The sequence below is a fragment of the Cricetulus griseus genome, chromosome 5 (assembly GCF_003668045.3).
Source record: "Cricetulus griseus strain 17A/GY chromosome 5, alternate assembly CriGri-PICRH-1.0, whole genome shotgun sequence".
Taxonomy (NCBI): domain Eukaryota; kingdom Metazoa; phylum Chordata; class Mammalia; order Rodentia; family Cricetidae; genus Cricetulus; species Cricetulus griseus.
Window position 1 is genome coordinate 39,107,044 of NC_048598.1, and position 25,225 is coordinate 39,132,268.

The following is a 25,225-nucleotide window of genomic DNA, read 5'->3' on the forward strand; positions in this document are numbered from 1 at the left end:
ATACCCCTCTTGTCACATCCTGTCAAAGAGTGTGGTGTCAGCGTGGCATCTGCTGTCATGTTGTTGATATCCCTGACTTGGTTAAAATAGAGTTTGTCCGATTAACCTATGCAAAGGCACTACTTTGTCTCTGTTTTTTCTGGAAGGTAAATCACTAATAGTGCTGGCCCTTACTTCTTTCACTGGGAAATAGTGGTCTACTCTTAATGATGCTGAGGCCGTGGCTATCTGGGGCATTCCAAATGCCTGGGAGTGTCTGCACACACCGAGGAGAGCAGAGCCCACTGACCAGAGCCTGAGCTCTGGACCCAGCTGTGAACACACTTGTACACATGTGTGATCCATCTGTTAGAGGCTTGCTTTTCCTGAATGGAAGTTAGACATCAGGTCATGTAGTTCCTGCCCTGTTTGCATAGGGCTCTAAAACAATTTCAGTCCTGCAGGAGACACTAATGACTCCAAATTAGCATTGGCCAGGTCCATTTTCTCTGGTGTGTGAGTTACGGAAGGCATGAAACATTTCAGTGACAGTAAAGACAGCCTGCTCTGACTCCTCTTCAGGGTGTGATGCAGGGCACCGTACCTTACCTGGGCACCTTCCTGACCGACCTGACCATGCTGGACACTGCTCTTCAGGACTTCATTGAGGTGGGTTCTCTGCAGCTGCCTGCAGCCGAGCCGATTCCGTGCACCTGAACCGCAGCCTTCCTCTTGGCTGTATGGAGAAGTTTGTTCCTCAAAGAATCTTTTTAGAACCCACAGTGCACATGGTAGTAGGCTGGGCAGTGGGAGAACAAAACAAACACCAGAAGATGCCAGAAATGGCACAGAGGCCAGCGAAAGGAATCACTGCTTATTGAAACAGGCAGCAGTGGCTGGAAGCGGCAGCAGTGTGGGCAGAAATGCAGTGAAAGGTGAGGGAGCATGTCCGATGATGGAGCATGGTCAGGTCCATATGAAGACACGTGATTAAAATGCCTTTGGAGGGGTGGGGTCTGAGCATGGACACTGGGAATGGACTTGAAGGCATAAAACCCCCCAGCTCTCCATCTGGAGAGTAAAGAATGAGCCAGACTAATGAATTTTCAGGTAGGTCCTCCTCATTCCTCTGTAATTACTGTTTCACTGCTACCTGGATCTACCAGCTGTCTGTCTTTTGCAGGGAAGACAGGTAAATTCCACCCAAACAAGTAGCCTTGTTGGTAGCAGTAATAAAATGTTAGGTAGAAAAGGATTTGATATTGGAAATGAGATTTAAAGGTTATTTGTAAGGTTCAGCTTCTAACTCAGAGTACTTGCCTTCCACGTGTTGGGTCAGTTCCTAGCAATGCCAAACAAACAGAAACAAATCACAGACCAAAAAAAACACAACACGCTATAAAACAAAAGCAGCCTGTACATATACACATCAGGTTCTCCTATGCAGCCTGCTTTGCATGTACTGCAACTAGAAAGGGAAGCTGTTTTACATACTTCCAAGTATTCTTTAAGTGGTGTAGATGTGCTCTTCCATGTAGCATTTCCCGAGCTCGAGCGTCTTCCTGGCCTCTGCCTCAGCTCATCTCAGGAAACACCCATCCATGCTGAGGAGCTGCATGGAGTGGGCAAATACTGAGAAATTAAATGTAACCTACTGAGAATAGGGATGATGGTGATGAAGAATTGAAACTTAATTTCCAAATTTCCAAGATGCTGTGGGGAAGTCACTTCCCTTATGATAAACCATTGACAATTTGGTTTCTAGCATGAGTCAGTGGCATCTGTTTTTGTTGTGTTGGGTCAAGCTCTTCACTAGCTTGGCAAATGTATTGGATTCTGATGTGCAGTGCCTTATCACTGCTGTTGTAGCTGGTTTCAGATTTTAAGGGATGATTGCCTACCCTGCCCTGTCATAAATGAACATTTTTCCCCAAGACAAAGATGACTGTCTTCCTCTGTAGTCACCATGTTAACAAGATCATTAATAATTACAACTCTCTCAACCCTTCTACCTGTTTAGTGTGACCCATAGCAGCACAGGGCTCTGCGATTTGCTTGGTTACATTCTTTTAAACATTTCTTTCAGGGTGGACTGATCAACTTTGAGAAAAGGAGAAGGGTAAGTAGAACTCTTGCCTACCTTTTTTGCCATTTTGTTTGATCTGGGCATGAAAAACTGAAAAGTGGAGACAATTTTTTTTCTTTTGTTTGTTTTTGGAGAGGCAGAAAATGATACCCACTGACCATTTTTAATATGAATTATGTTTGGCATGTTCCTATACATCACTCCACGAGACCCCTGTAAGCTCTTTTTCCTCATCTTTAGTTAAAGGTGAGGATGGAAGAAGAGACTGGGTAGCTGGTCCAGAGTCAGCTAGTAATGAGCAGAATTCAGATTTTGTCCAGTGGCAAAGCTCATTAATAAATTAAAGGTACTGTAGAGCCAGTGCCCTCAATGGGAGGGCACCTGGCCTAGTATGCATAAGGTCTTGCATTTAGTCCCTAAAACACACACAAACACACACACACACACACACACACACACACACACACACACACACACACACAGAGAGAGAGAGAGAGAGAGAGAGAGAGAGAGAGAGATTGAGAAATTTCTTACCTCCGCCTCATCTCCTTCTTTACAGCTACTTTTAGAAAAACTCTATAGTTAGTAATAATGTATTATGCATATGAAAATTATTACTGAGAATAGATTTTGAATATTCTCCTACAAAGAAGTATGTGAAACACTTAATATGTTAGCTTGATTTAATCATTCCACAGCAAATACCTATTCAAACATATCATGTGCACACCTTGAGTATATGCTTTTTGTTTATTTTTGTTTTTGAGACAGGGTTTCTCTGTGTAGCCTTGAATGTCCTAGAACTAGCTCTGGAGACCAGGCTGGCCTTGAACTCACAGAGATCTGCCTGCCTCTGCTTCTCAAGTTGTGGGATTAAAGGCGTGTGCCACTACCACCCAACATATACATTTTTTTCTCAGTTGAATAAAAAACAAGTTCATCTATTAAGGAAATAAGTTTCTAAGAGTAATGACATTAAGATGGTTACTCCTATGGTTCTGTCTGGGTGTGGAAAGGACATCGTCAGTCTTCTCCATTAGATGTAGGTGGTTATCTTTTATCTTTTATCTTTTATCTTTCCTGTCAGTATAGGAAGGATGTTCTATGTCATACTCAAATCTTTCTATGGGTAGAATAGTTCTGCACTGTTTTTTAAAGTGTAAATTTTACTATAATTTTTGTGTCAAATGGACATGAAATGGGCATTTGAGTGTTTGAAAGGAAAATGAGTGAGAGCTGTAACTGCCCTCTCTGTAGTGCTTCACTGTCTTTTATTCATGTCTCCATCCTTTCGTTCTCCCAGCACTGGTTAGGTGCCTAACAGGGAGTTTGGAAACTTCTGCTGTGGGAAACCAAAGCTCCCTACCCTCAGGAAGTCCACAATCCAGTACTGAGACAGGCAGATGAGCAGGCAGCCATAATTCGCCTTCATCCGAGCTCAAAGTGGAGGTAGAGGGTCTTAGAGAAGCACAGAGGAGGCTGAGTCTAGTCTCAACTTGAGGCCAGAGAACAGTTCAGGAGCAAAGAGCCTGGGGCATGATGGGAGCATGGGGCAGAGCAGCTAGCCAGGCTAGCCTCCTCAGCAACAAGATACCAACATGGACTGACTAGAGCTTTCTGTCCCTTGTCCACTGAGACTCCTGTGGCATGGTGGTATAAATACCCCATGACAGCACTGGATTAGAGATAAGACCACTGATTTGAAGGCTGAGATCCCAAGACTCCTCCAGCTCTTCAGTTGCTTCTGTCATGTCCTGTTATGCCTCCACAATGCCCCGTGCTGGGCCCTTAACTTCAGCATAAACCTGGAAACTACTTTCTTTCCTTTTAAGACTAAGAAGTTAAACATTTGCAAAGTTTGAGTATGAAATCTAAAGCTACAGTTTGTCCTTAAGAAAGGGGCCTTGAAGCGTGTGAAGAGGTATAAATAATTTTGGACATAATCTTGAACTTGCTTCTCTTGTTCTCGTGTATGCTTTAGAAGGTCAGCTAAATGATTTACTAGAATAGTAAAAACCCAAGGATTTGGGAAACCTACACATTAAGCTTTATGAGACCCGTACTGTTTAGATGGTCAGCCCCACCAGTGCATACTTATTGACGAGAAAGGGTTAGAGAAGTTGCGGGTGGGAGGCTCTGAGCTTCTTGGCTTAAAGCATTTCTCTCCTCCTCCTTCCTTCCTTCCTTCCTTCCTTCCTTCCTTCCTTCCTTCCTTCCTTCCTTCCTTCCATGCTTCCTTCCATCCTCCCTTCCTTCCTCTCTGCCTTCTCTCTTTTCTTCTTTCTTTTAAGAAATAGGAGTCAAATCTCTTTACCTATTTCATCAATTTTACACTTAAAAGAAAAAAGTCCCAAGAATGGCAATAGGAAGGAAAAAGGTGCTCTTATAAATTGAGTTGGTGACTAGTTGGGCTTCTTTTGATGGTTGTTTTAGTCATAAGATTTTTTTTCAAGGAGAAGAGAGCAGAATCATACAAGGCCTTAAGGAGTTTGAAGTGATTACATATTTATTTAAATTTATCTTTGTTTGTGGCACTAGGGATTGAACCCAGGGTGTTGTGTATGCCAGACACTCTACCACAGAACTTCATTCCACCCCTGAGTTAGAGCTTTTAGGATTTATTCACTTACTTTCTACAGCAGCAGAATTTCAGCATCCTCTTCAATGGTTTTCTCCATATTTTCCTCCTTAGGGTGTTACAGTTCCATATTGAAAAGACTTATATTTGTTGTATCTTATTATTCAGTCTTCTTTTGGTTTTCTCTCTACTTTAGGAATTTGAAGTGATTGCCCAGATAAAGCTCCTACAGTCTGCTTGCAACAGCTATTGCATGACCCCAGACCAGAAGTTTATCCAGTGGTTCCAGAGGCAGCAGCTTCTAACAGAGGAGGAGAGGTAGGCTGAGCTGTCTATCACCTATCAGAGGGAAACTGCGGTGCTGGCAAGAGACTAGGAGTGGCCAGAAACTTGTTTGGTTATCTGTTCAATAGCTCTTGGATGGCTCTTCTAGGGTCTTGAGTCCTTGGTTTCAGAGGGAAGCTAAGCAGACAGAACTAGTGAATGGGCTTTTAAGTCCTGCCACTCAGCTTTGAAAACTTGAACAATTCCTTTATTCTTCCTCATCTTCAAGGTGCCTGTTTGTAAAATGTTTAAGTAGAAAATCATATTCTGGGAAGCACTAGTAGAATGCTAATGATGTTTGTAATCATCTACCACTGCCATGTCACAAAGTTCACAGTGTTAGCTTTCAGGGAGAGAGGAGGGGGAGAGGAAGAGGAAGAAGAACCCATGAGAAATTGAAATAGAGAGTAACTGAAGTGCTCTGGATCCCATGGACAGGAGTAGTTCATGGCTTGAGGACTGATGTCAGATGGGGATGATTTCCAGATATTACCAATTAGGCTGGGCTGTGAAGAGAGATGTCATCCGAAGAGCCAGAGAAGAACATTCCAGACAGAGCAAGGCAGGAACATGAGCAAAGGCCTGATGTCCTAGCAGGCTTGGCGTTTGGAGAGCAGTGGTGCTTCTGGTATGGGTGAGGCATGGCTGGTGTGCACGGAAAGGCTTATAGAGTCTAGCTAGTGCTTTGGATACTGGGCCTGTGGGTTAAGACCTTCCCTCTAGTCTGGTGGCTGTCATATGTGGCCCACTGCCTCTTTTCACATTTTAAGTGTCAGAAGGAAAAAAATAAAAGAAGAATAATGTGGCATGAGATAGTTATTTGAAATTCAAATTTCAGGATCCATAAATAACTCGTTAACGGAATATAGCCCATTCATTTTCATCTTATCCATGGTTGTTCTCGTGCATTAAAAACAGACCATAAGGCCCACATTCTAAAATACTTACTATCTGGTCTGATTCAGAGAAAGTTTGCTGGTCACTGAGTTAGACCTGAGATTTTCTTTGAGGATTTATCATAAGGAAGAGTGAAATTGATAAGTATTTGCCAGTGAGGACTGGAGGGCTTTGTGGGGTACTGTAGCTGGTTATGGCGGCCTGCCTCAGCTTTGAGGTGGCATGACGATGGGCATCATGAGCCACCTACCTACTCACCATGTGCCTGCACTAGTTACAGCTGCAAGCTTTCACAGGAAGCACTTCAAATCAGAAACTATTTGCCCGGAATAGCAATATCTGAAGCCCGGGGATTTTTAATTGAGAAAGTTTTGGCAATTAATGAAAAGGTTTTAGTTATAAATATATCTTTATAAATACTATAATCGCTTATGTCTATTCACCAATGGTTAGGTATTTTACAAAAATGCCTTCTTTCGTTTTCCCACCATAAAAATATGTGTGTATGCACACATGTGCACATACACACAAACACATTGGAAGCAGGAAGCAGAGAAGAAATGGTGGTGGGGCTCGTTGGGGAGGAGGATTCTTCCTCTGGCCTTGCGATGGGATGAGGGTGATCAAGGGGCAGCTTCTGCTGCTGCCAATGTCACACATCCTTGTATTGAAGCCTGCAGAACTGAACAGGCTCTGTCCATCTGCCCGTGAAAGGAGGGGAGGGGGAGGCATGCAGTGTGCACTTATCAAATGTGACCATAAGCAAACACCTCTGACACTCCTGCTAGAACACCACAGTCTACAGCTTTACTTTGAATATTCAGAGCCTCCCTCTAAATCCAGTATTCCAGCAAATCACATGAGTCTGGAATCTGTTCCGTGCTTAAACACTGACCTCAGGTCTCCCCTGTCTGTCCCAGCTATGCCCTCTCCTGTGAGATTGAAGCAGCTGCCGATGCCAACACCACCTCCCCCAAGCCTCGGAAGAGCATGGTGAAGAGGCTGAGCCTGTGAGTGGTCCCCCCTACCCCACCCCGCCCCTCACAGATCCTGACCTTGACAGAGTACTGTCAGAGTGGGGAGAGGAAATACATTCAGCAGCACTGAATGTTGACTTAAAGAGTGTATTTCCTATCATGAACCCAAAAGGCCCGTTACATCCATCCATTCCTCTCCCCTTCCTCCAGTGTGAACCACTATCATCTCATACCGAGACCACTCCAGCAGCAGTTTTGCAGTCAGTCGTCTGGCTGTCCACTCGTCCCATCAGTTCATTCTCTACTAAACAGCTTGGTGATCCTTTGAACAACAGATGGTGTCACTTTTTAAAAACATTTGATGGTTATATTTTGAAATGAAGTCTCAACTCTAGGTCCTAGTTTACTGGGTTTCATGTGATGACATCCAGATTTTCCTCTCTTACAACACTTGCTAAGGTCCACCACAACAGCCTTCTAGCCAACCTTTGTACACCAGGCTGTTGCCATTATATGAGCCCTTCCCATGGCTTGAAATGGTCTTTTTTTCCTGGAGTTGGCGAGGCTGGTTATCTCCTAAGAGTGACCTTCCCGCAGTGTTGTCTCTCTGGTCATCCTCATTCATGCTGACTTTTTACAGTTTAGAGTAAGCAGTATTATGATAGAAACATTGTCCATCAGGTATGGTAGATGAAGAGGCCTCTGTGGTCAACTTTGTGAGACTTCACTCCATCTGGATAGAATCCGGAGACCTTGGACTATCTACAGGACCCCATTGCCCCCACAGCATCCGCATCTGCCCCCATCTGTCTGTCCTCATCTTTCCCTGTTCACTCTATGCTTTGCACCTTAGCCACCTCAAGAGCTCCTTGCACACAACAGGCACAGTCGTTCTGAGTTACCTTTGTTCCACTAACTCATCTCCCACAGAGCCACCTGGCTCACTTCCTTACTTCCTTCAGGTGTTTGTAGAAATGTCACCTTGACAAGCTTGTTGAATACATAACCCTTTCACATTTACCTGTCCTTGGTGGTCTTCCATCTGTGTTTTTCCCATCTCATTTAGCTTCATCTGACACACTATAAACTGTATGTGTCTGTAAAGAATTTAAGCTCCATGAGGGTAAACCTTGTTTTTTATGTGTTGTTCTGTTTGCAGAATCTAAATGCTGCCACATACACAGTAAGATTCCGCTCAGGGTTAAGTTTGTAGATGCCTTACCTGTGGCGACTAATGAAATTACATTCTGAAGGAAGAGAGATGGACAAATTACCCAAGGAGAACCAAAGGAGGGAAAGGGAGGTATAAAAGTATTAGTCATGTCGGGCGTTGGTGGCGCACGCCTTTAATTCCAGCACTTCAAAGCCACCTTGGTCTACAGATCGAGTTCCAGGACAGCCTCGAAAGCAATACAGAGAGACCCTGTCTCAAAAATCCAATATATATGTTTTTCATTAGACTCCAGGCTTTGACTGGACCAGTTTCTGTAGAAGGAACTTGAGAATCTACCCTGCTCCATAAAGTTGATCTCTAGACTTTAATTCCAGGAATTTTCCCTCTCATACAGATCCATTAATTTATAAACCTGAGTCTGATCTTTTGGGTGATGTCTGCACTGGCCAGGGGCAAGCATGAATAGCTCTTAGGGAATAATGGCCAGTTTTCCCAGGCCAAGAAGTTCACCTTGCCACATCCCAACCTCACCAACTGTCATGCAGACATCTTGGTTATCATTTGTGATGTGAGAGTATAGTGCTCCCTGGGTCAGTAGATTTTTGTGGCTCACCAGATGTGGAAATCCTCTCAGCCATTGTTTCTTCTACGTTTCCTTTCCCGTCTCCTTGTCTTGTGGCAGTGCTCTTACACATGTGCAAGACTTTCTTTTGTCTTCACTGTATCCTTTAACCTGGTTCCATATCTTCCTTTCTGCATTCTCATTTCTGAGGATTTCTTTCCAGATCTACTCGTGATTTTTTTTTCACCATTGTTTTGATTGTTTTCTTCAACAGATTTTTTTAGTCCTCCTGAGTTTTTTATTTAAATCATACATTTCACTTATATGTAATTTTTTTCAAATTTTCTTTTTTGTTGGAGTGGCCTTTCTCTGAACAGATTTATTTTTTCTTATTTCTTTAATATTTTAAAATATGCATATAAAGCTAAGCCTGTGGTGGACATGCAAATATTTGTTAAGTGAATGAGTGGATGATACTTCTCTCTGACTGTTCCGTATCAGAGATTCTCAGGAGTTGGTGTCTTCTGCCCTTCATGTCTGTTCATTTTCTGTGAGTGGAGTGGTTTTTTATGTATATGTTATAATTTTGTATTGTGAGCTCATCTTTATAAAGGGATTGTCTGCAGCTTGGGTAAAAGGTGTAACTTTCCTGCAAAACAGACTCCATTCACCCATTATTCCCAGTGATGCCCTGAGACTTCCTAACATGTAGACCACAATAGGTATCAAATCAGAGTGATACGCAGGCCAAGTTCACACATGTGTGGAGACATTATTCCTTCCATACAAATTCAGGCCAGGGCAGACAGGCTTTCCTGTTGTTTCCTGTATCTGTGACAAGATATTTTTCTAGCCTATCTCTTTACTGAGGGGTAAAGCCCTTTGCGTGCCTGGCTTTATATAGGAGATTGGGTTGTAGACTCCTTCCTTTCATAAATAGAACTCTCATTTCACAGTATTGTGTACATGTTAAATCTGTGGTGTGTTAAATCTGTGAAATGTGTGGAAATATCAAATGGAACCCCATTATTATGTATAATGAAAGTGTGTTAATTTTTTAAATGACTGTTTTGCCAACATTCATACCTCCCATTTCCCAAAGACAGCAGCTGCAGAAATAGCTCACCAGCTTCCGATTTTTCAGTTCTCTTTTTTCTTAAGGCTTGTAGGGATTTCCCTTACATCTTGCCAGTTCAGCTGAAAGGAGGTTTTAATATTTCTTGCATAGTCGTTTTATGGAGAAGGAGTTTGGGTTATTGTAGTTCTCCAGATGGCTCAAAGCAGAAGTGCTCTTCCTTGGTTTCTTATCCAGAGCACACCCACCTCTTCCAGCTGCAGGAAGTTCCAAGTTCATTTTAGGGTAGGGAGCAATAAGGGGTGGAGTGCGGGTATTCTGACCCTGTCACAATGGCCCATAGACTGCTAAAAGATGGAGGACCAGTAACTTGGAAAGGCTGCGTTGGTTAAACAAGCTAAGCCTGTGTTGCATGGAGTTGTACATAATTTCCTGGGACAAGATAGTTACTACTATTAGTTAGAAACATGATAACATTTGTTTTCTTAAAATATGTACAACAGAACATACATTGTTGTTTGCTCAGTCGTAGGTTTTAGGTTTGTAACTGCCCACATGTCTGACATTCTGGTTTCTGCAGACTGTTTCTGGGGTCTGACATCATCACTGGGAGCACTCCCACCAAAGAGCAGCCCAAGTCCACGGCCAGCGGGAGCTCTGGTGAGAGCATGGACTCAGTCAGCGTGTCATCCTGTGAGTCAAACCACTCAGAGGCTGAGGAGGGTTCCATCACACCCATGGACACACCAGATGAGCCTCAAAAGAAGGTACACACTCACCCTTTCCATAATTCTCATTACTGTTGCAGCCCCCAGCATGCTATTTGCCACGTGAAGAATGCCTGTAGGTGTCAGAGGCAGAGTCTCTTCTGGGGACCCAGTCCTCAGAGAAACAGCTGCAAAGTGCTAAGGACATTGGCATATTCACTTGTGCCTTGAAACATTTTTATGCTCGTGCCTACATGCACCAAAGGATTATGACCCGTAAATTAAGAATAGAGTCAAGAGAATCAGGACTGCTTGAGGAGGAATGAAACATAAGAAATGGAGATATGCCAACTTCTTGCTGCCACATGCTATCTTAACCACACTTGTATCACACTCATACCACCTAGGAAAAGCATTCTAAAACTCAAGGACTTAGAACAACCACCATGTTTCTAGGGGGCTGGCTGCTTTGGGTCAGGCTTGGCCCTATACTAGTTTTAACTCAAGTCTGCTCACTTACCTGTCATCCATTTGGAGTAGTGGGCTTTCCAGAACATTCTCTGAGCATGCTGAAATGTATGAAGAAGAGGGGCAGAAGCCCCACCCTATAAGTGCACACAGAGAGCCTTTCCTTGGTCATACCTACCAACATTCCATTGCTTAAAGCAGCCATGTGGTCAAATCCAACATAAATAACTGAAGCAGGGAGATACTATCCGACTTCAGTGGGAGGAACCGTGAAACAAATCCCAGGGCAAAGGGCACAGTTTGCAGCAGGGTGACGAGTTGATAATGATGATATAGTCTACCACAGCGGAAATAGATAGCAAGCTGTAAGCGCCGATAGTGGGATCCTCATCCAGTCCATTTCTCATGGCTGCACAAGTAAATAAGAGAAAATTTCTGCGCCGCTACAGCAAGATGGGAGACAGGGACAGGAGGCCCCTCAGAAGCTCGCAGGTCAGCTAGCCTGCTATAGGTACAAAATGGCAAACAGCCTGTCTCAGACAATTTTGAGGGCAGGACCTGACACCCGAGGTTGTCCTCGAACACCTGCATGTGCACCCTGGCATACACACACCTGCACTCACACACACACACTCACACTCACACATCTATACACATATTACAGTGCTTTCACTCACACACAGAGGGTTTAAAACACAGATTTTAAAAAATCTAGAATGAGGCCTTGCTCATTTGCTTTTTCACAGGGTCTAATGTTTTATGGGTCTAGTAAACTGCTGGTGTACATGAGATAGGAAAGCAGCCACGGTAGTGCTGCCCACACGTCTTTGAGGGATTTCTACCCCGGTCCCGGAAGGGGATGGACTCAATTGTTGGAGCACAGGTCGAATAAGACCATATTACCCTTGGGAGAGCATGAGATTGGGGCTGAGGATGTAGCTCGGTGGTAGGCTGCGTAACTGGTTGGTATGAACAAAACCTTGGCTTCTGGCCCCTGCAGCACACCAGACCGCGTGCGCGTGTGCACGCACGCACGCACACCACCACCACCACCACCACCACCACCACCACCACCACCACCACCACCACCACCACCACCACCACCACCACCACCACCACAGTAAAGGGGAAGGAGCGCTGCTGGTCCTGGTAGCAGTGAGACTGGGTGGAGGAACCGGGGACACAGTGTTCTCTCTGGGCCTTGGGCTTCTCTAAATGAGAAAGGGGTCATGTGATCTCAACCCCGCCCCTCCCCCACTACATAAACTGTAGTCTTTATCTTAGAAGCTTCTAAATATAAAGACACTTATCTCCTACTACAAAATCTGGATATGAAATAGAGTCAGGACAGAATGCTCTCCGTGGCCGCTTTGGAAGTGAGAATGTTGGTGGTGAGAACTAGTAAGCTGTAAGGAAGGCTTCCTAGCATCTGTGAGCTGACTTTCTTCAGCGTATACGGCCGGTACAAGCTGGTATCTGCTGCCATCTCCTGGTTGACTTTCATAGGCCCAACTAAAAACAGGAACTCAAAGAACCACTGTGCCTTTCCTAGATTGAGCGTGATTGGATCACACTGAGTCATTGACAGTCATGTCAGCACGTGGTCTGTAAGTGTGTGTGTGCGTGATCAGATATGAGAGGCCCATGAGATACTGAGGAGGAAGTAACTGAAGTTGGTCACTTTCCACATCTACTTCTGTCTTGTAAACTGTGAAGCGTGCTCGGTCCAGGGTCTAATGGTGCCGTTTTCTTTGTGATAACTCTCGCAGCTCTCCGAGTCCTCCTCTTCATGTTCCTCAATCCATTCCATGGACACGAATTCCTCAGGGATGTCATCCTTAATCAACCCCCTGTCCTCCCCTCCGACCTGCAACAACAACCCTAAAATTCACAAGCGCTCCGTCTCCGTGACCTCTATTACCTCCACAGTACTGCCTCCCGCTTACAATCAGCAGAACGAAGACACCTGCATCATCCGCATCAGCGTAGAAGACAGCAATGGCAACATGTACAAAAGCATCATGGTAAGGGTAACGGGGGGGAGGGCCCGCCCCGCCCCGCCCCGCCCCGCCCGCCCCGCCTGGGAGGGGCCCCGGGGAGGAGCCCGGGCCTCTGTGTCTGCCAGCTGTGCAGGCTGATATCCTTGAATACGCATGCTAGTTATCACTCCTGTCTCTGTGTGCACACAAAACCAACGTGAAAAACAGCAGCCTCCTCCTCCTGGGTGTAGATTAGTGGGATTCTGTCGAATGGTGCAGGCGCATATAGGATATGGTTTGTCATCTTAAGAATTATTTAAACCTATTCATCCAGGTTGGTGTCCTGTTATGTGATGATCAGTGTGGGTGGCTGTGTGACAGCAGTCCGGGAGCTTGCAGGCTTCACGTGCCTTCCTGGAACTCTTCCAGCGTTTAGACTTAGGAGTAAATTAACATGCCTCTTCAGTAGTGTGGTCCCTAGTAACAAAGCTTTCTCAGGCCTGGCTCAGGACTGGCTCCTGAAGAGGGAGATGAAGGTGGAAATGCCATTTGGTTCAGCAAGTAGCCACATGAAGTAAGTGAATGGAACCGGGTTTCATGTGCTTCTTACAAAACCCGCATTAGACTAGAAAGTTCCAAAGCTACTTTTGATGATGGTAGATTTTTGCAATATATACAAGGCCTCTCATGGTGATAACCTTGACTGTGTAAGGTCTTGTGTTAAATGATTAAATTCCTTAGTTGATAGGCGCATCATACACTAAAATAAATAAATAACAGGTTAAAAAATAGTAGATTCTTTTCTGCAGCCAAATCTACAATAAATTCCATTTCTGCTTTCCTTCCATCATTTGCCTCCAAGCTGAGACTTGGGTGTGCCATAAGTGGTGTGGGGTCATTGTCTTTTAACATTCCAGAAAAAAAAAAAAACTTTGCTGACCCATTCACTGAACACACTAATTGTTGAGCATGTGTTGTTGCTAGTTATTGCCCTGGGCTTGGAGAATAAAGAGATGAATAAGACTCATTGATCTTTGAAGACTGTGTAATAAAAGAGAGAGAGATCATACATTAAATGTTCTAACAGAAGCCAGACCAGATTGGAAATGGTCTTGTGGCCTCCCCGAGGGACTTTGTGTTAATTCTACAGGCAGAAAGGTCTCCCTGGAGGGATCATGTTAAGAAACAATCAGATTTGTTCGTTAAAAGAGTAACTGGCCTTGTGGAGGCCTGCTGCTAGACTAGGTGGAGGTGGAAGGGAGCCCTGTGGGTGGGAACAAGCTAGGAAGCTGCTCCCATTTTTCATACAGGGGGTGATAAGGGCTTGAGTGATGATCCTGTGGCCGGAGATGATATGGGAAGTGTCTTATGAGGTATTGTTGTAAGAGCCCATTCATCCCGTTATCAGCCTTTTGGTAACTGTTGTGGAGGGTACGGAAGAGGGAGGATTCCTAAGGAAGAGGGAGAATTTGGGGCCATCTGGTGGCCTGCTGGCTGGTGACTCTGTCCAGTGAGATATGAACTGCTAGAGGAGAAGGTTTCAGGGTCTTTAAATTGGGACATCCGGATGACATTGTTTAATAGATTATCAGAAATATAGAGATGCAGGGCTGGTGTTGGAATCCAGTAGTCCATTTCCTTCGGCCCCATGGGGTGGGAGTAAGTGTGGGACGAGACCCAGTTTGACCAGCAGTAGGGAGTAGCTAACAAAACGCACTAGAGAAATAGCTCCTGGTGGGAGCCCAGATCTTCGGCAGTAGCCGTATTTTCAGCACACTCTAGTCATTGTTACATATGCCAACCAGAGAGCGGTGGGCCACCCACATAACCACAGTGTCTCGGAATCATAGTACAGATTTGTGCACCCAACATTTACACTGTGTGATATGCCCATAGCTGTGTGCTCTTCTTGTTCAGGGGAAAATCAGTACATCCAAGAGACATGTTGGAGCATGTGATGTCCTGGTGTTGGGTGGGCAGTAAATAGATGAATCCCCAGAGTAATCCTTCTTTGGGATAGGGACTGCCTTTGGAAGAACAGCCCCCTTTGCTGTCCTTTCCTGGGTCCCTTTGTGTTGCACATGGTGAAGTCTGGAGCCTTTTCTGTTGGTAATACTAATTGTATGTAATAGTTTTTCTCTCAGGTGTTTGTCCTATAAAGTAATAAACACCCAAAGAAAGCCTTTGGCCACTGCCCTTATATATAGCCTGGCTTTCTCCCTAAAGAGGAAGGCCTGATTTCTAAACTGAAATCTCACCATCTTAGCATAGCATTTAACCCACAAGTGCCCTTCCTGCTTCAGCACTGCTCTACTAATCTACTGTTTGAGGGTAATTTCCTTTAAAAGTTGGTGTGCACCAATTCTTTCCTTGTAAGTACATAAGCCAGATGTTTTGGTAATAGGCAAATCCACACGGCCCTTATAGCTGTTTATTAGTAACAAACACCAGCTGCTGCCCAGGTCACAGGGAGGCACTTAGGCCCTGGAGGAAATCAGGCTCTCTCTCTCTCTCTCTCTCTCTCTCTCTCTCTCTCTCTCTCTCTCTCTGTGTGTGTGTGTGTGTGTGTGTGTGTGTGTGTGTGTGTATGCTCTTTTATTGTGAGCTTAAGTAGTGTGATAGGCAATGTGTGTTTTCCCCATTTTAGTAGGGAGGCTCTGTTATTACATGCCTGCCATCTTTTGGCTACCAGCTGGAAGTAGTACTAACACTCAGGAGTCCTGGCTTCTTGTTTCATTCTTATGCCACCTACTCCATCCTTCCTAGAGAAGTATGTCCTGCACCAGACAGCAAAGATAAGCTTAGGAAACATGAGCTAAGCATGGCACTGATGCCTTGTTGTCTTTGCAGTTGACAAGCCAGGATAAGACCCCTGCTGTGATACAGAGAGCGATGCTGAAGCACAATCTGGACTCAGACCCAGCCGAGGAGTATGAGCTGGTACAGGTCATCTCGGAGGACAAAGGTGGGCATGTTCTCCTCTGCGTGGCAGGTGGCAGCCGTGTGCACATTTTACATTTTGGTCTTAGTTGCTGACAGCAGAAAGGGCATGTAATGTTTTTCCTTTTATTGGAACCTAGTGGCATGAGCCCATACATGTGTACATGTGTGTGTGTGTACATTATGGATGTGTGGTGTATGCACAGGTGTGTGTGTGTGTGTGTGTGTGTGTGTGTGTGTGTGTGTGTGTGTGGCCAGGGCAGTACAATGACTGGTCTGCTCTCACTGAGCCTGGAGCAAGGCTGGTGGCCAGCAAGCCCAGGCAATCCTCTGGTCTCCTCCCCTGACAGGGTATAGCTACAGGCACATAGCTTTTTATGTGGGTGCTGGATACAAACTCAGATTCTCATGCTTGCATAGCAAGCGCTCTTATCCATGGGACCCTCTCTCATGCCTCCTGGTGGTGTTTCTTAGCTATGCAAGGGTGACAAGCTACACATCACCTTATTGTAGAAGTGTCTCAAGCTGCTCCCAACTTTCAGGCCCCCAACTCTTGTTTGTTGTTTCTGGGCTTTTCCACAAATCCTTTTGCCTATTGTTTGTGTTTCCCACAAGAAGTGCATTTTCTGTGTGTGTGTGTGTGTGTGTGTGTGTGTGTGTGTGTGTGTGTGTGTAGTGGTTGTTCTCCACAAGAAGTTCATTTTCATGAGCAGTCTCTCTGTCAAGAATGGGAAGCAGATGGAACCTCTTGGGTCTTGGCAGGTGGACACACACATCTTTGACTTGACACTGATTCTCAGTCCTATGTGACCTGGAAGCACTCATGTCCGAATTTCTTACCTGTTTCACTTCAGTGTTTGAGAGAGTTATGGGTTTGTTGTTGTTGTTTTTTAAATTTCTGATCAATCTTTAGTAACCAAAGAACTGGTGAAATGTACTTGTGAGGCCAGAACTCATTATTTTTAAAATGCTTTTAAAGGTCTCTTCTGGAAAATAGTCACCCCTTCAGGTATCTATTTGTTCATCTGAACTGTGGTGGGTTTGGGAGAGATGGAGGCAGGTGAATAACCTCTCTATCACTTTGTGGAGACCTGCTCAGTCAGAAAGAGACTCTACTCCAAGAGCAGAAATGATAGTACACATTGTTGACCAACGCTAGCCCTGCCGGCCAACAGACCCACACTGACATCCCATGTAAATGGGGGGGGGTACTGCTCAGCAACAAGGAGCACCCTCCTCCATGGAAAACAAAAGACTTATGTTATTGGGGGTATGGGTGGGTGCAGGAGCTGGGAAGCTTGGGTTCTCTGTTTCAGCTCTGTGGTTCTGGGACCATCTTGGTGCTCCCATCTGCATGCATTCTTCAGCTTTTCAAAGTAAGTTCACAGGAGGATTTCTGACCCTTAATTTGCACTCAGTTTCAGATGGGGATTAAGATTTTGGGAATAGTCATGAGGAAGTGTCCACACTGCCTGGTCCAGATTGCATTCAAAGAATGTAACCTGGCCTCTGTGCAGGCCTTGTGTCTAGGCAGGCTTGACTTCTGCCAGTCAGTGATGGACTGTGCTATCCAAACTGACCAGCTGCTGTTTCCTTGTCTCTTCCAGAACTGGTGATACCAGACTCTGCAAATGTCTTTTATGCCATGAACAGCCAAGTGAACTTTGACTTCATTTTACGAAAAAAGAACTCAGTGGAAGAGCAGGTGAAGCTGCGTAGTCGGACCAGCTTGACATTGCCCAGGACAGCTAAGCGGGGCTGTTGGAGTAACAGACACAGCAAGATCACCCTCTGAAAGGGACAATACACCTCTACTTGCCAAAGGCAGAGTGGGGGTGAGAACAGCTGTGGTATCTGCAGCCACCACCCAGTGTTGAGGATCATTGGTGAAGCCAACAGATATTTATTGAGTTCAGATGTGTACAAAGCACTACGTAGAGAGAGTGGAAGTGAATTTGACATTAAAAGGATAAATGATTCACTGATGCTCTTGGACATGAAAGGGTAATACAAAATGATCCAAATTTTAAAAAGTATATGCACTCACATATCTAGTGTGTGCATATATAGATATATAAGAGGAACTTTACAGGATGTTCTGGACTATGGAAAAACCAATTTGCACAATGGCCTGAGAAGTTGAGGTCACTTTTTACAGGGAAATAGAAGGGACTGAGAACCTAGTCTCATACCTTCCAAACAAATAGAATCAGACCTACCACACAGAGTGTTCTTCATGCCAGTATTATAAACCCAAACTATTTTTGTAAAGGGAGAGGATTACTTTCTCAGTCATGTGCCACCAGATGAACAAACTGCAGAGGTCAGACTGGCCACAGGCTGCATGAAAGGCCATCAAGGGAAGGTTTGGATGAGTCAGTGGTCTCTGTCCTCTGCCTGTGTCTGCCGGAGCTTCAGAGGCCTTCGTGCCTTGCTGGTCCCCATCACAATGCCTCTGGAGTCAACACAAGCTTGTTTCAATTTCTGGAAACCCTGTTATGTTTCTGTGTTCTCTCCTAAAGAACACACCACAATCTTTACTGCACAAGTAGCTGCGGTCTTCCATAACTTATCAGCCAGAGAAGAAAGTGCAGAAGACTGGCGACTCATTTGGACTCTTCTCTGTCTTGGAGTGCCGCGATTTCATTGCCTTTCCAATTGCCTTTCCGCATGTAACCGTGTACGTCTGGAGTCTTTTGCCATCTGGAGCCTTGTACCTCTATCTTATGTGCAATTTGTTCCTCAGGTGTAGACATTTCTACTGCGATTGAATACATTGGATCATTTCAAGTCTATGAAAGACTTCTGAGCCCTCAGAAAATGTTCTCTACTCATAACAACACCTAGTTTCCTCCTTTACTTTCGTAGCATTGCCCAGTCACAGGGAAAGAAGGGACCTCGTCCCTGACTCAGCTCTTTCTCAAAGAGCTGCATCCTTCTAGATGGAAACGATGCCATTCTTCCTTTCTCATCCCCACACCTGCTCCTCTAGCATCACCGTTAAGTGACATTTTTGTCTGTAGTAACACCCTCATGCTTTTGCTTCTGCTCTGAGCTATGTGGGGGTTTGAATGAAAAAGCCATATGTGATGAGTTAACATGTATAAGAAGCACTTTCAGATTGTTGTCCCCTTTTTAAGAAAAAAAAATCTCCAAATACTAGTTTTTATTCCAAAAATAAAGAGAATGAACCTAGGATATGATGTCCAGATTGTAACAGGGAACATTTTTTTTTTCTTAACAATACTATAACTAGCTCCCAAAGGTTGTGTGGGGTTTATGTACTGTAAATAGCCATATTAATTCAATAAGAAACACCAGAAAAAGCCCAGACATTCATGGCAATGGACCAAAGAGAGAGCCAAGAAGTCATCAGATTCCCTTGGTGTTTCTAGGAGACTGGACTGGGCTGGGCTGTGGAGGGCAGCGAGGTGTCAACTAGTCAGAAGGCACTTTCTTTTTTTGTTTGTGAGCTTTGTTTGGTTGGTGCATCTGTGTATGGAGGGGAGATGGCAAGGATCACAGCCATCAGGAAGACTGAAGTAAACCAAGCCTCAGTCTGGCTTTCTCAGTGTCAAGGTCAAAAAGTAAATGCGGAGCTGTTGGCCTGGTTTAGGGTGTGGCTCACAAGACATACATGCTATGCCCAATGTGCTCACCCTGTGTAATTATACTGTATATGTAGAGCCTAGATTTATATTCAGCAATGTAAAAATTATATATATATATATACATATATATTTACCTTTTTTTAAAAAAAGACAATGGAAATCCCAAGTGGATAAAACATGGCCTCATTTATTTAATGCCACTTTAGTTGTTTTAACTTTGCTTCTGGGTGAACAGCTGGACGTTGTTTCCAGCTACTCACACGCTTGTCTTTCTGCATCTCCAGCATCTGTTTACCTTTTGGTTAAACTAATAAACTGGTTTGGGACTTGGTTGGCATGTGCTGCCAGACCCAAAGGGCTTGTATTTGGATTGTTAATTGGATGGGTTCTGGGCTCCGGGTTTGCCAGCATTCAGTCCGAGGCCTTTTCTGAATCAGCTAGACAGAACAGAGAGGAACAACAAGCGGCAGAGGGTTGTTTCCACTGACAAGGGTTGTCAGCCTAGAGGATGGAGAGATGTTCTGGGGCACACCAGTCAGTGATGGTGCTTAGCTAGACTGCTTTTCTTAGCAGCCACACAGTGGGGCTGCCTGGGGTGTAAACCTGGGCTGAGGATTCAATGGAGTCCTTGCTAGCTCACTGAGGGGCTTTATGGAACACAGTGCTGCCACCGTCTGGACAGTTGTGAAACCGTTGGTGGTGCAAGGAAACCCTGGATGGATGGGGATGTCTTCTCAGGTGTCCTATTAGCTGACTCCACACAACACAGTCTCATTGTTTTCATATTGTTACCCAGAATTACTTTCCTACAGGTTCCTAAATTGAAACAAATACATATTTGTTTCAATTTAGGAATTGATTAACAAATTAACAAATGGGAATTGATTAACGTGGCATGATCTCTGGCACTATGTGACAACTTTTTAAAAACCATTCTAGAAACAAGCCCCGCCCCCTCCATATGTGGAAACCAATCTTGGAGAGTTTTGCCTGAAATCATGTCTTTAGATCGCCTCTCTGAATCACTTTCAAGTTCACACAGTATAAGACCTCGGGAGGCAGCTGCCTTGTACACTGCTCTGACCTCAGGGGGATGGAGGAGTTTCCTGACACTAATTGGCTTTCTCTACAGATGCCTACAATTCCAATATAAGAAGTTAATTACATTGCTGTTTTCCTTGAGAGATGTCTAAAATGAAATGCCACTGGAAGTATTTATTAGGCTACCTAGACTAGACTGAAGTAACCAAGAAACCTCACTAACTTAAACCAGATATTTTCTTTTTCATTTGTGTGAGTACAGCAGGAGCCAGGCAGGTCTCTGAAACAGAGACTAGGGACTCAGCTACCTCCTGCCTTACAATTCTACCTGCTTGATTTTCCCCTATACAAGTCAGTGATTTCTAAAATGTTTTTAGTCATACTGTTCTGACTGACATGGTGTGCCATCCATCATTCATGGTCCCATTACCGTGTAGCTCCATCTGGTATCTCTGTGCAGGGGAGGCAAGACAAACACCTGAAGAACTTGAGGAGCTCTGATGTCTCTTTCTAGAACATTCCCCAGCCACCAGAGACGGTGTTTAAAACAGATTGGTGAGTGGGCTGCATAGTGCAAAGCAGAAGCTGAAGACAAGAGATGCTAAGGGGTGGGGGATACCAGAAAGAATGATTTCAATTTGTCTAAAAGGCAGAAAAATTCAACAGAAACCAGTCCATTATAGATCATAATTTGCCAATTACTATTGCATGTGGGCACAGTATTTCTACCCAGCAACCTGTAGCCTGTGTGGAAGTACTTCATGTTATTTAGCAGTTTGAGGGATCTAATTTAAGCCATACCCCCTATTCTTCCTTCCCTTCCCCCTTTTCCTCCTGCCACACCCTTTTTTGGGGTGAGCGGTACATTGATGCAGGATCTATCTTTCTGGGAGCGCCTAGACTCTGTCAGCTTCTGTATTTCCGTGACTGGTGTCCACGCCCTTTATCACAGTTTCTCATGAGGAATCATCGTACCCCTCCACCATTTATTACCAGACCTGTGGTGTGGCACAGGTCTAGCCTTGTACACAAGCATTATGAACAAGCTGCAGTATATCATCTTCAACAAGAGACGATTGAAATTATTTTTGAATTGCTCCCATGCCTCCTCTCAAGAAATCAAGGTGCCAAATCTGAAATGGAAGCAGCCTTCTAAATGACTGTGTTTTAGCCCACACATCCGTGATCCTCATTTATTTGACAGCAAACAGCCAAGCCTTCAGCAAAATCTTATCTGAGAATGTACACTATGATGTGTGTGTGTGATAATTAGTTGAGTAATTAGTATATCATATATCATGGATCAAAGCTACAGACTCCCATATATCAGAGAGAGAGAGAGAGAGAGAGAGAGAGAGAGAGAGAGAGAGAGAGAGAGAGAGAGCCATCAGACATTTTGTTGGCACTGCACTTTCCTGTGTGTGTGTGTGTGTGTGTGTGTGTGTGTGTGTGTGTGTGTGTGTAGTGGGGAGATCTGACTGCCGGGAGACTGACTTCCTGGCCACATAACCCTGTAGGCAGGTTATATTATTTACCTATTACCTTAGCTGAAAAGCCATAACTAACAGACATCTCTACCCCTTGAGGGTTATTCAGTGCCAAGTGACAGCACATGTGCAAAAAGCTCTTTGCCTGGGCTCAGCTGGCTGGGGGCAGTAAACCCCAACATTCTTGAGTGGGAGAGCAGCCCAAATTCCCGGTGTGAGATGGGAAAATCTTTGGGGTAGGGCATCTATGTGTGGAACAGCACCCTGGGAAAATCTTAGCCTGCTGCTGCCGCCTCAGGGAAAGACTGACTCATGGAGTTGGAGCATGCCTGGGGCGCCAACAGCTTGTTTCTTGGCTGTGACCCAAAGAGGCTCATGAAGACAGGCATGTAGACTCTGCACGGACTCCCTGGACAGCCTTTAGCCTTTGCAATGAGGGGGCTTTTGACAGGCAACCTGAGCCCTATTCTGAAGTATCCCTCTTAGGGTACCTGCCTTCCTGGATGCCCTCTGCAGGATTATTGAGTGAGAGAACCTTCTGTGTGAGTCTAATCCCTGCATCTTTCCTTTGGCTCCAAAGGTCCTATCCAGAGGCACACACATGCCTATACACATGCCTGAATCCAGGCTATTGCTGTCCCACCATCTCATTGCAACTAACCACATCTCAGTCTCTCCCACTGTGATAGGTTTCAAAGGATAAAGTGGTCACTTTAAGGACTAGGCTAGTAACACTTGTGTTAAACCTCCCTCCTGCCACTAGTTTCTACTTGTTTCCTTCTGTGTCCAGCCTGAGCACCAACATCACTACCTCCAAGCATGGCCTGGCATCCTCTCATCTCTGCTTGTCCTTGTACTTCTGTCCCAGAATCCCTCTGGGCATCAGGACTTTGCTCTGCTGGCTTTCACTTTCCTCTTTACTCATGTGCATTGCCATTCCCTCAAATTTGCTTTTTTTGTTGTTTTGTTTTGTCTTTCCTGCACAGTCAGGTTGCATGATCATACAATCCCCATCAAGTTTTCACGATATCAAGCTGGCGTAGAGTAGCAGCTGGAACCTTCAGGCTCTCACAGGGACACTCTGTTCCACACTCTGGTTCTCCTTCCACTGGGGACACTTTCTCATGGATTGTTTTCTAAGATGCTCTGAGACAGAGGGGAAGGCTGCACATGCTTCCAGCAGTGAGCTTCTGGACACCTCTGGGCTGGGAACTGAGCAGAGGAGCTCTCTCTAAGTTCCCCAGGGACTTTGAAGCAGATGTTTTTCAGACATTGGAAGTGCTCTGGCATGGAAGTTGACTTGCACACCCATTTCAAGAGAAACAAGCTGAAGAAACCAGGGAGGGGCCTAAAAATGTAGTTTATTCAAGAGTAAAGAAAATTGATTCTCCGATGATTCTTCATTCTTTCCACCCTCCCACCCTTCTCGGAGCAAGGAGAGGATGGCTTGGGTTGGGAGCAGCACAGTGACTGTGGCCCAAGCAAGACCATTGTAATCATGAACATGCACAGTGGGAGCAAGCAAGCAAGCATGCATACATGCACACACACGGGGAGGGAGGGGAGGGAGGAGGGAGGGAGGGAGCCGAGGGGAAAAAGGAGGGAAAGACTATAAGGAGAGAGAGTTTTCAGTAAGTTCAAGAGCAGAAAAGAAGGTGGCATCCTGGCTCCCCAAATCTTAATGGCAGACCGTTGGCCTGGGACCCCACCTAGTGTCTAATACTTCCACCAAAATTTCTTCCTGAACACTAAAGCAAGTTCGTGTTTTCCTGTCCTTGTCCCAAGAGGGGGCACCATTTTCTATGTAGTCTCTGGTAGCATGATGAAAGACACCACTGTTAATTCTCTTCTCCAATTGGGCAAACAGAAAACCCGCTAGAATTTTCTTCCTGGTTTCAGATGCCCTGTGCTGAGGAGTCTGTCATTCGAGGTCACAGGGGATCCCATTAGTCCTTTCTCCTCCCAGCTCCTTCACTTGGCCATTGTTATGAGAATGTCTCTGGAGCAGCAGATTTTCTCTGAAGAAAATGTTCCTACAAAATGCAATGTTGCTATACTGACAATTTCCAGAACTGCCAGTCCTTGGGTGTAACCCATTACATTTTGTTTTCTCAAGTGCCTGCCTCACTGTAACTTTATTTTGTTGTTATTTAACTCCATAGTCAACTGATTTCTTGTTAGTCAAAGAGATCACTCGTGGCTCATGCCCCTCCCCTCCTCGGTAGGAAAGTGTGTCTCATAAGCACACGGTGGAAAGCCTCCTAGAAGTCATCTTTACTTTAGTCACTTGATTCAATTGTAATTGAGAAACAGTAAGATCAACAGGTTTGTGCCTGAATGGGAACCTTTCCGGATTCAGACACAACTTTGTTCCGGAACCCTCTACACTGTCTGTCAGGAAAGGAACCAAACCTAGAATCCCAGAATTCCTCCCCAGACAGCAGCCTCTGTCTCCAGGATCAGAAAGTAATCAAGTCAGTTTGCCACCATCACCTAGTGGGCCCTGTTCCACTATCTCTCTCAACACATCCTCCACTTTTCCAGCCCACCAACTCTCCCATTAGCTATAGACAGGTCTTTGCATACTTCCTTTCCTTATGCCTGGAAAGCATCTCCAACAGCCCCACCGACTCCTCCTTCCTCATCATCCATAGGCTGCTTAAGCAGAATCAATTCCTCTGGTACCCTGCAGCCTACATCTCCCATCTCTAAAATGCAGCTACCTGCCTATGTAGCTCCCAAATTGACTGGATTCCACAGTAGTGGGGACCTGCCCTTGTCCCCAGAATATTTCTGTCCCCAGAACAATGCCTGAAGCCAGACAATGCTCATACATGGTTCTGGAGACTTGGGGGAAGTTTCATTTGAAATACTGGAGTCCCTCTCCCTACCATTTTATCTTTGAATGGTTGGATGGACTCATGTATTAGCTCAATGAAAGATGGGCACCCTCAAGTCCCTCTAGGGGGAGACTTCTGCCCTGGACATACACCATAATCCATGCTAGCCTGCACACTTCTACTCACCTGTCCACAGCAGCTCCTGCAGAATAAGCAGGGCAGTAGCTGCCCTATCTCATTTGTCTTGGGGAATCCCATGACAGTTCATGGTTCTCTTTGGTTTTCAGTACCCTAATGCAGACATGAAAGTCCCAGCGGTGTAGGTCACTGGCAAGGGTTTGAAGAGTCAAGGAGCAAGCATAATTTAGCTATAAGATTCTTTCTTAGTTTTAACTTTTATGAAGAGCTCCAGAAGGCAGTTCATCACTTCCCTACCCTGAAATAGCACAGTAGGACAGACTAGGTTGTGGGTATGCTTGCTCCTTCAGGTTCCCAAGGGA

At 45.0% G+C, this 25,225-nt stretch overlaps 1 protein-coding gene across 4 annotated transcripts in view; it reads left to right on the plus strand.

Moving 5' to 3' along the window:
• Rgl1 (ral guanine nucleotide dissociation stimulator like 1) overlaps positions 1–19,712 on the plus strand; it is a 253,143-nt gene extending 233,431 nt beyond the window's left edge. For 3 of the 4 annotated variants that reach the window (XM_027417374.2, XM_035445701.1, XM_027417376.2), the window contains 8 exons: positions 562–648; positions 2,066–2,098; positions 4,840–4,961; positions 6,785–6,874; positions 10,233–10,419; positions 12,597–12,851; positions 15,657–15,771; positions 17,354–17,541. In XM_027417374.2, coding sequence (XP_027273175.1) covers positions 562–648; positions 2,066–2,098; positions 4,840–4,961; positions 6,785–6,874; positions 10,233–10,419; positions 12,597–12,851; positions 15,657–15,771; positions 17,354–17,541 — 1,077 coding nt within the window. Of the gene's footprint in view, positions 1–561; positions 649–2,065; positions 2,099–4,839; positions 4,962–6,784; positions 6,875–10,232; positions 10,420–12,596; positions 12,852–15,656; positions 15,772–17,353 lie in introns of all 4 variants that reach the window. The other variant, XM_027417375.1, reaches the window with a different exon arrangement.
• Positions 19,713–25,225: the final 5,513 nt, after the last annotated feature.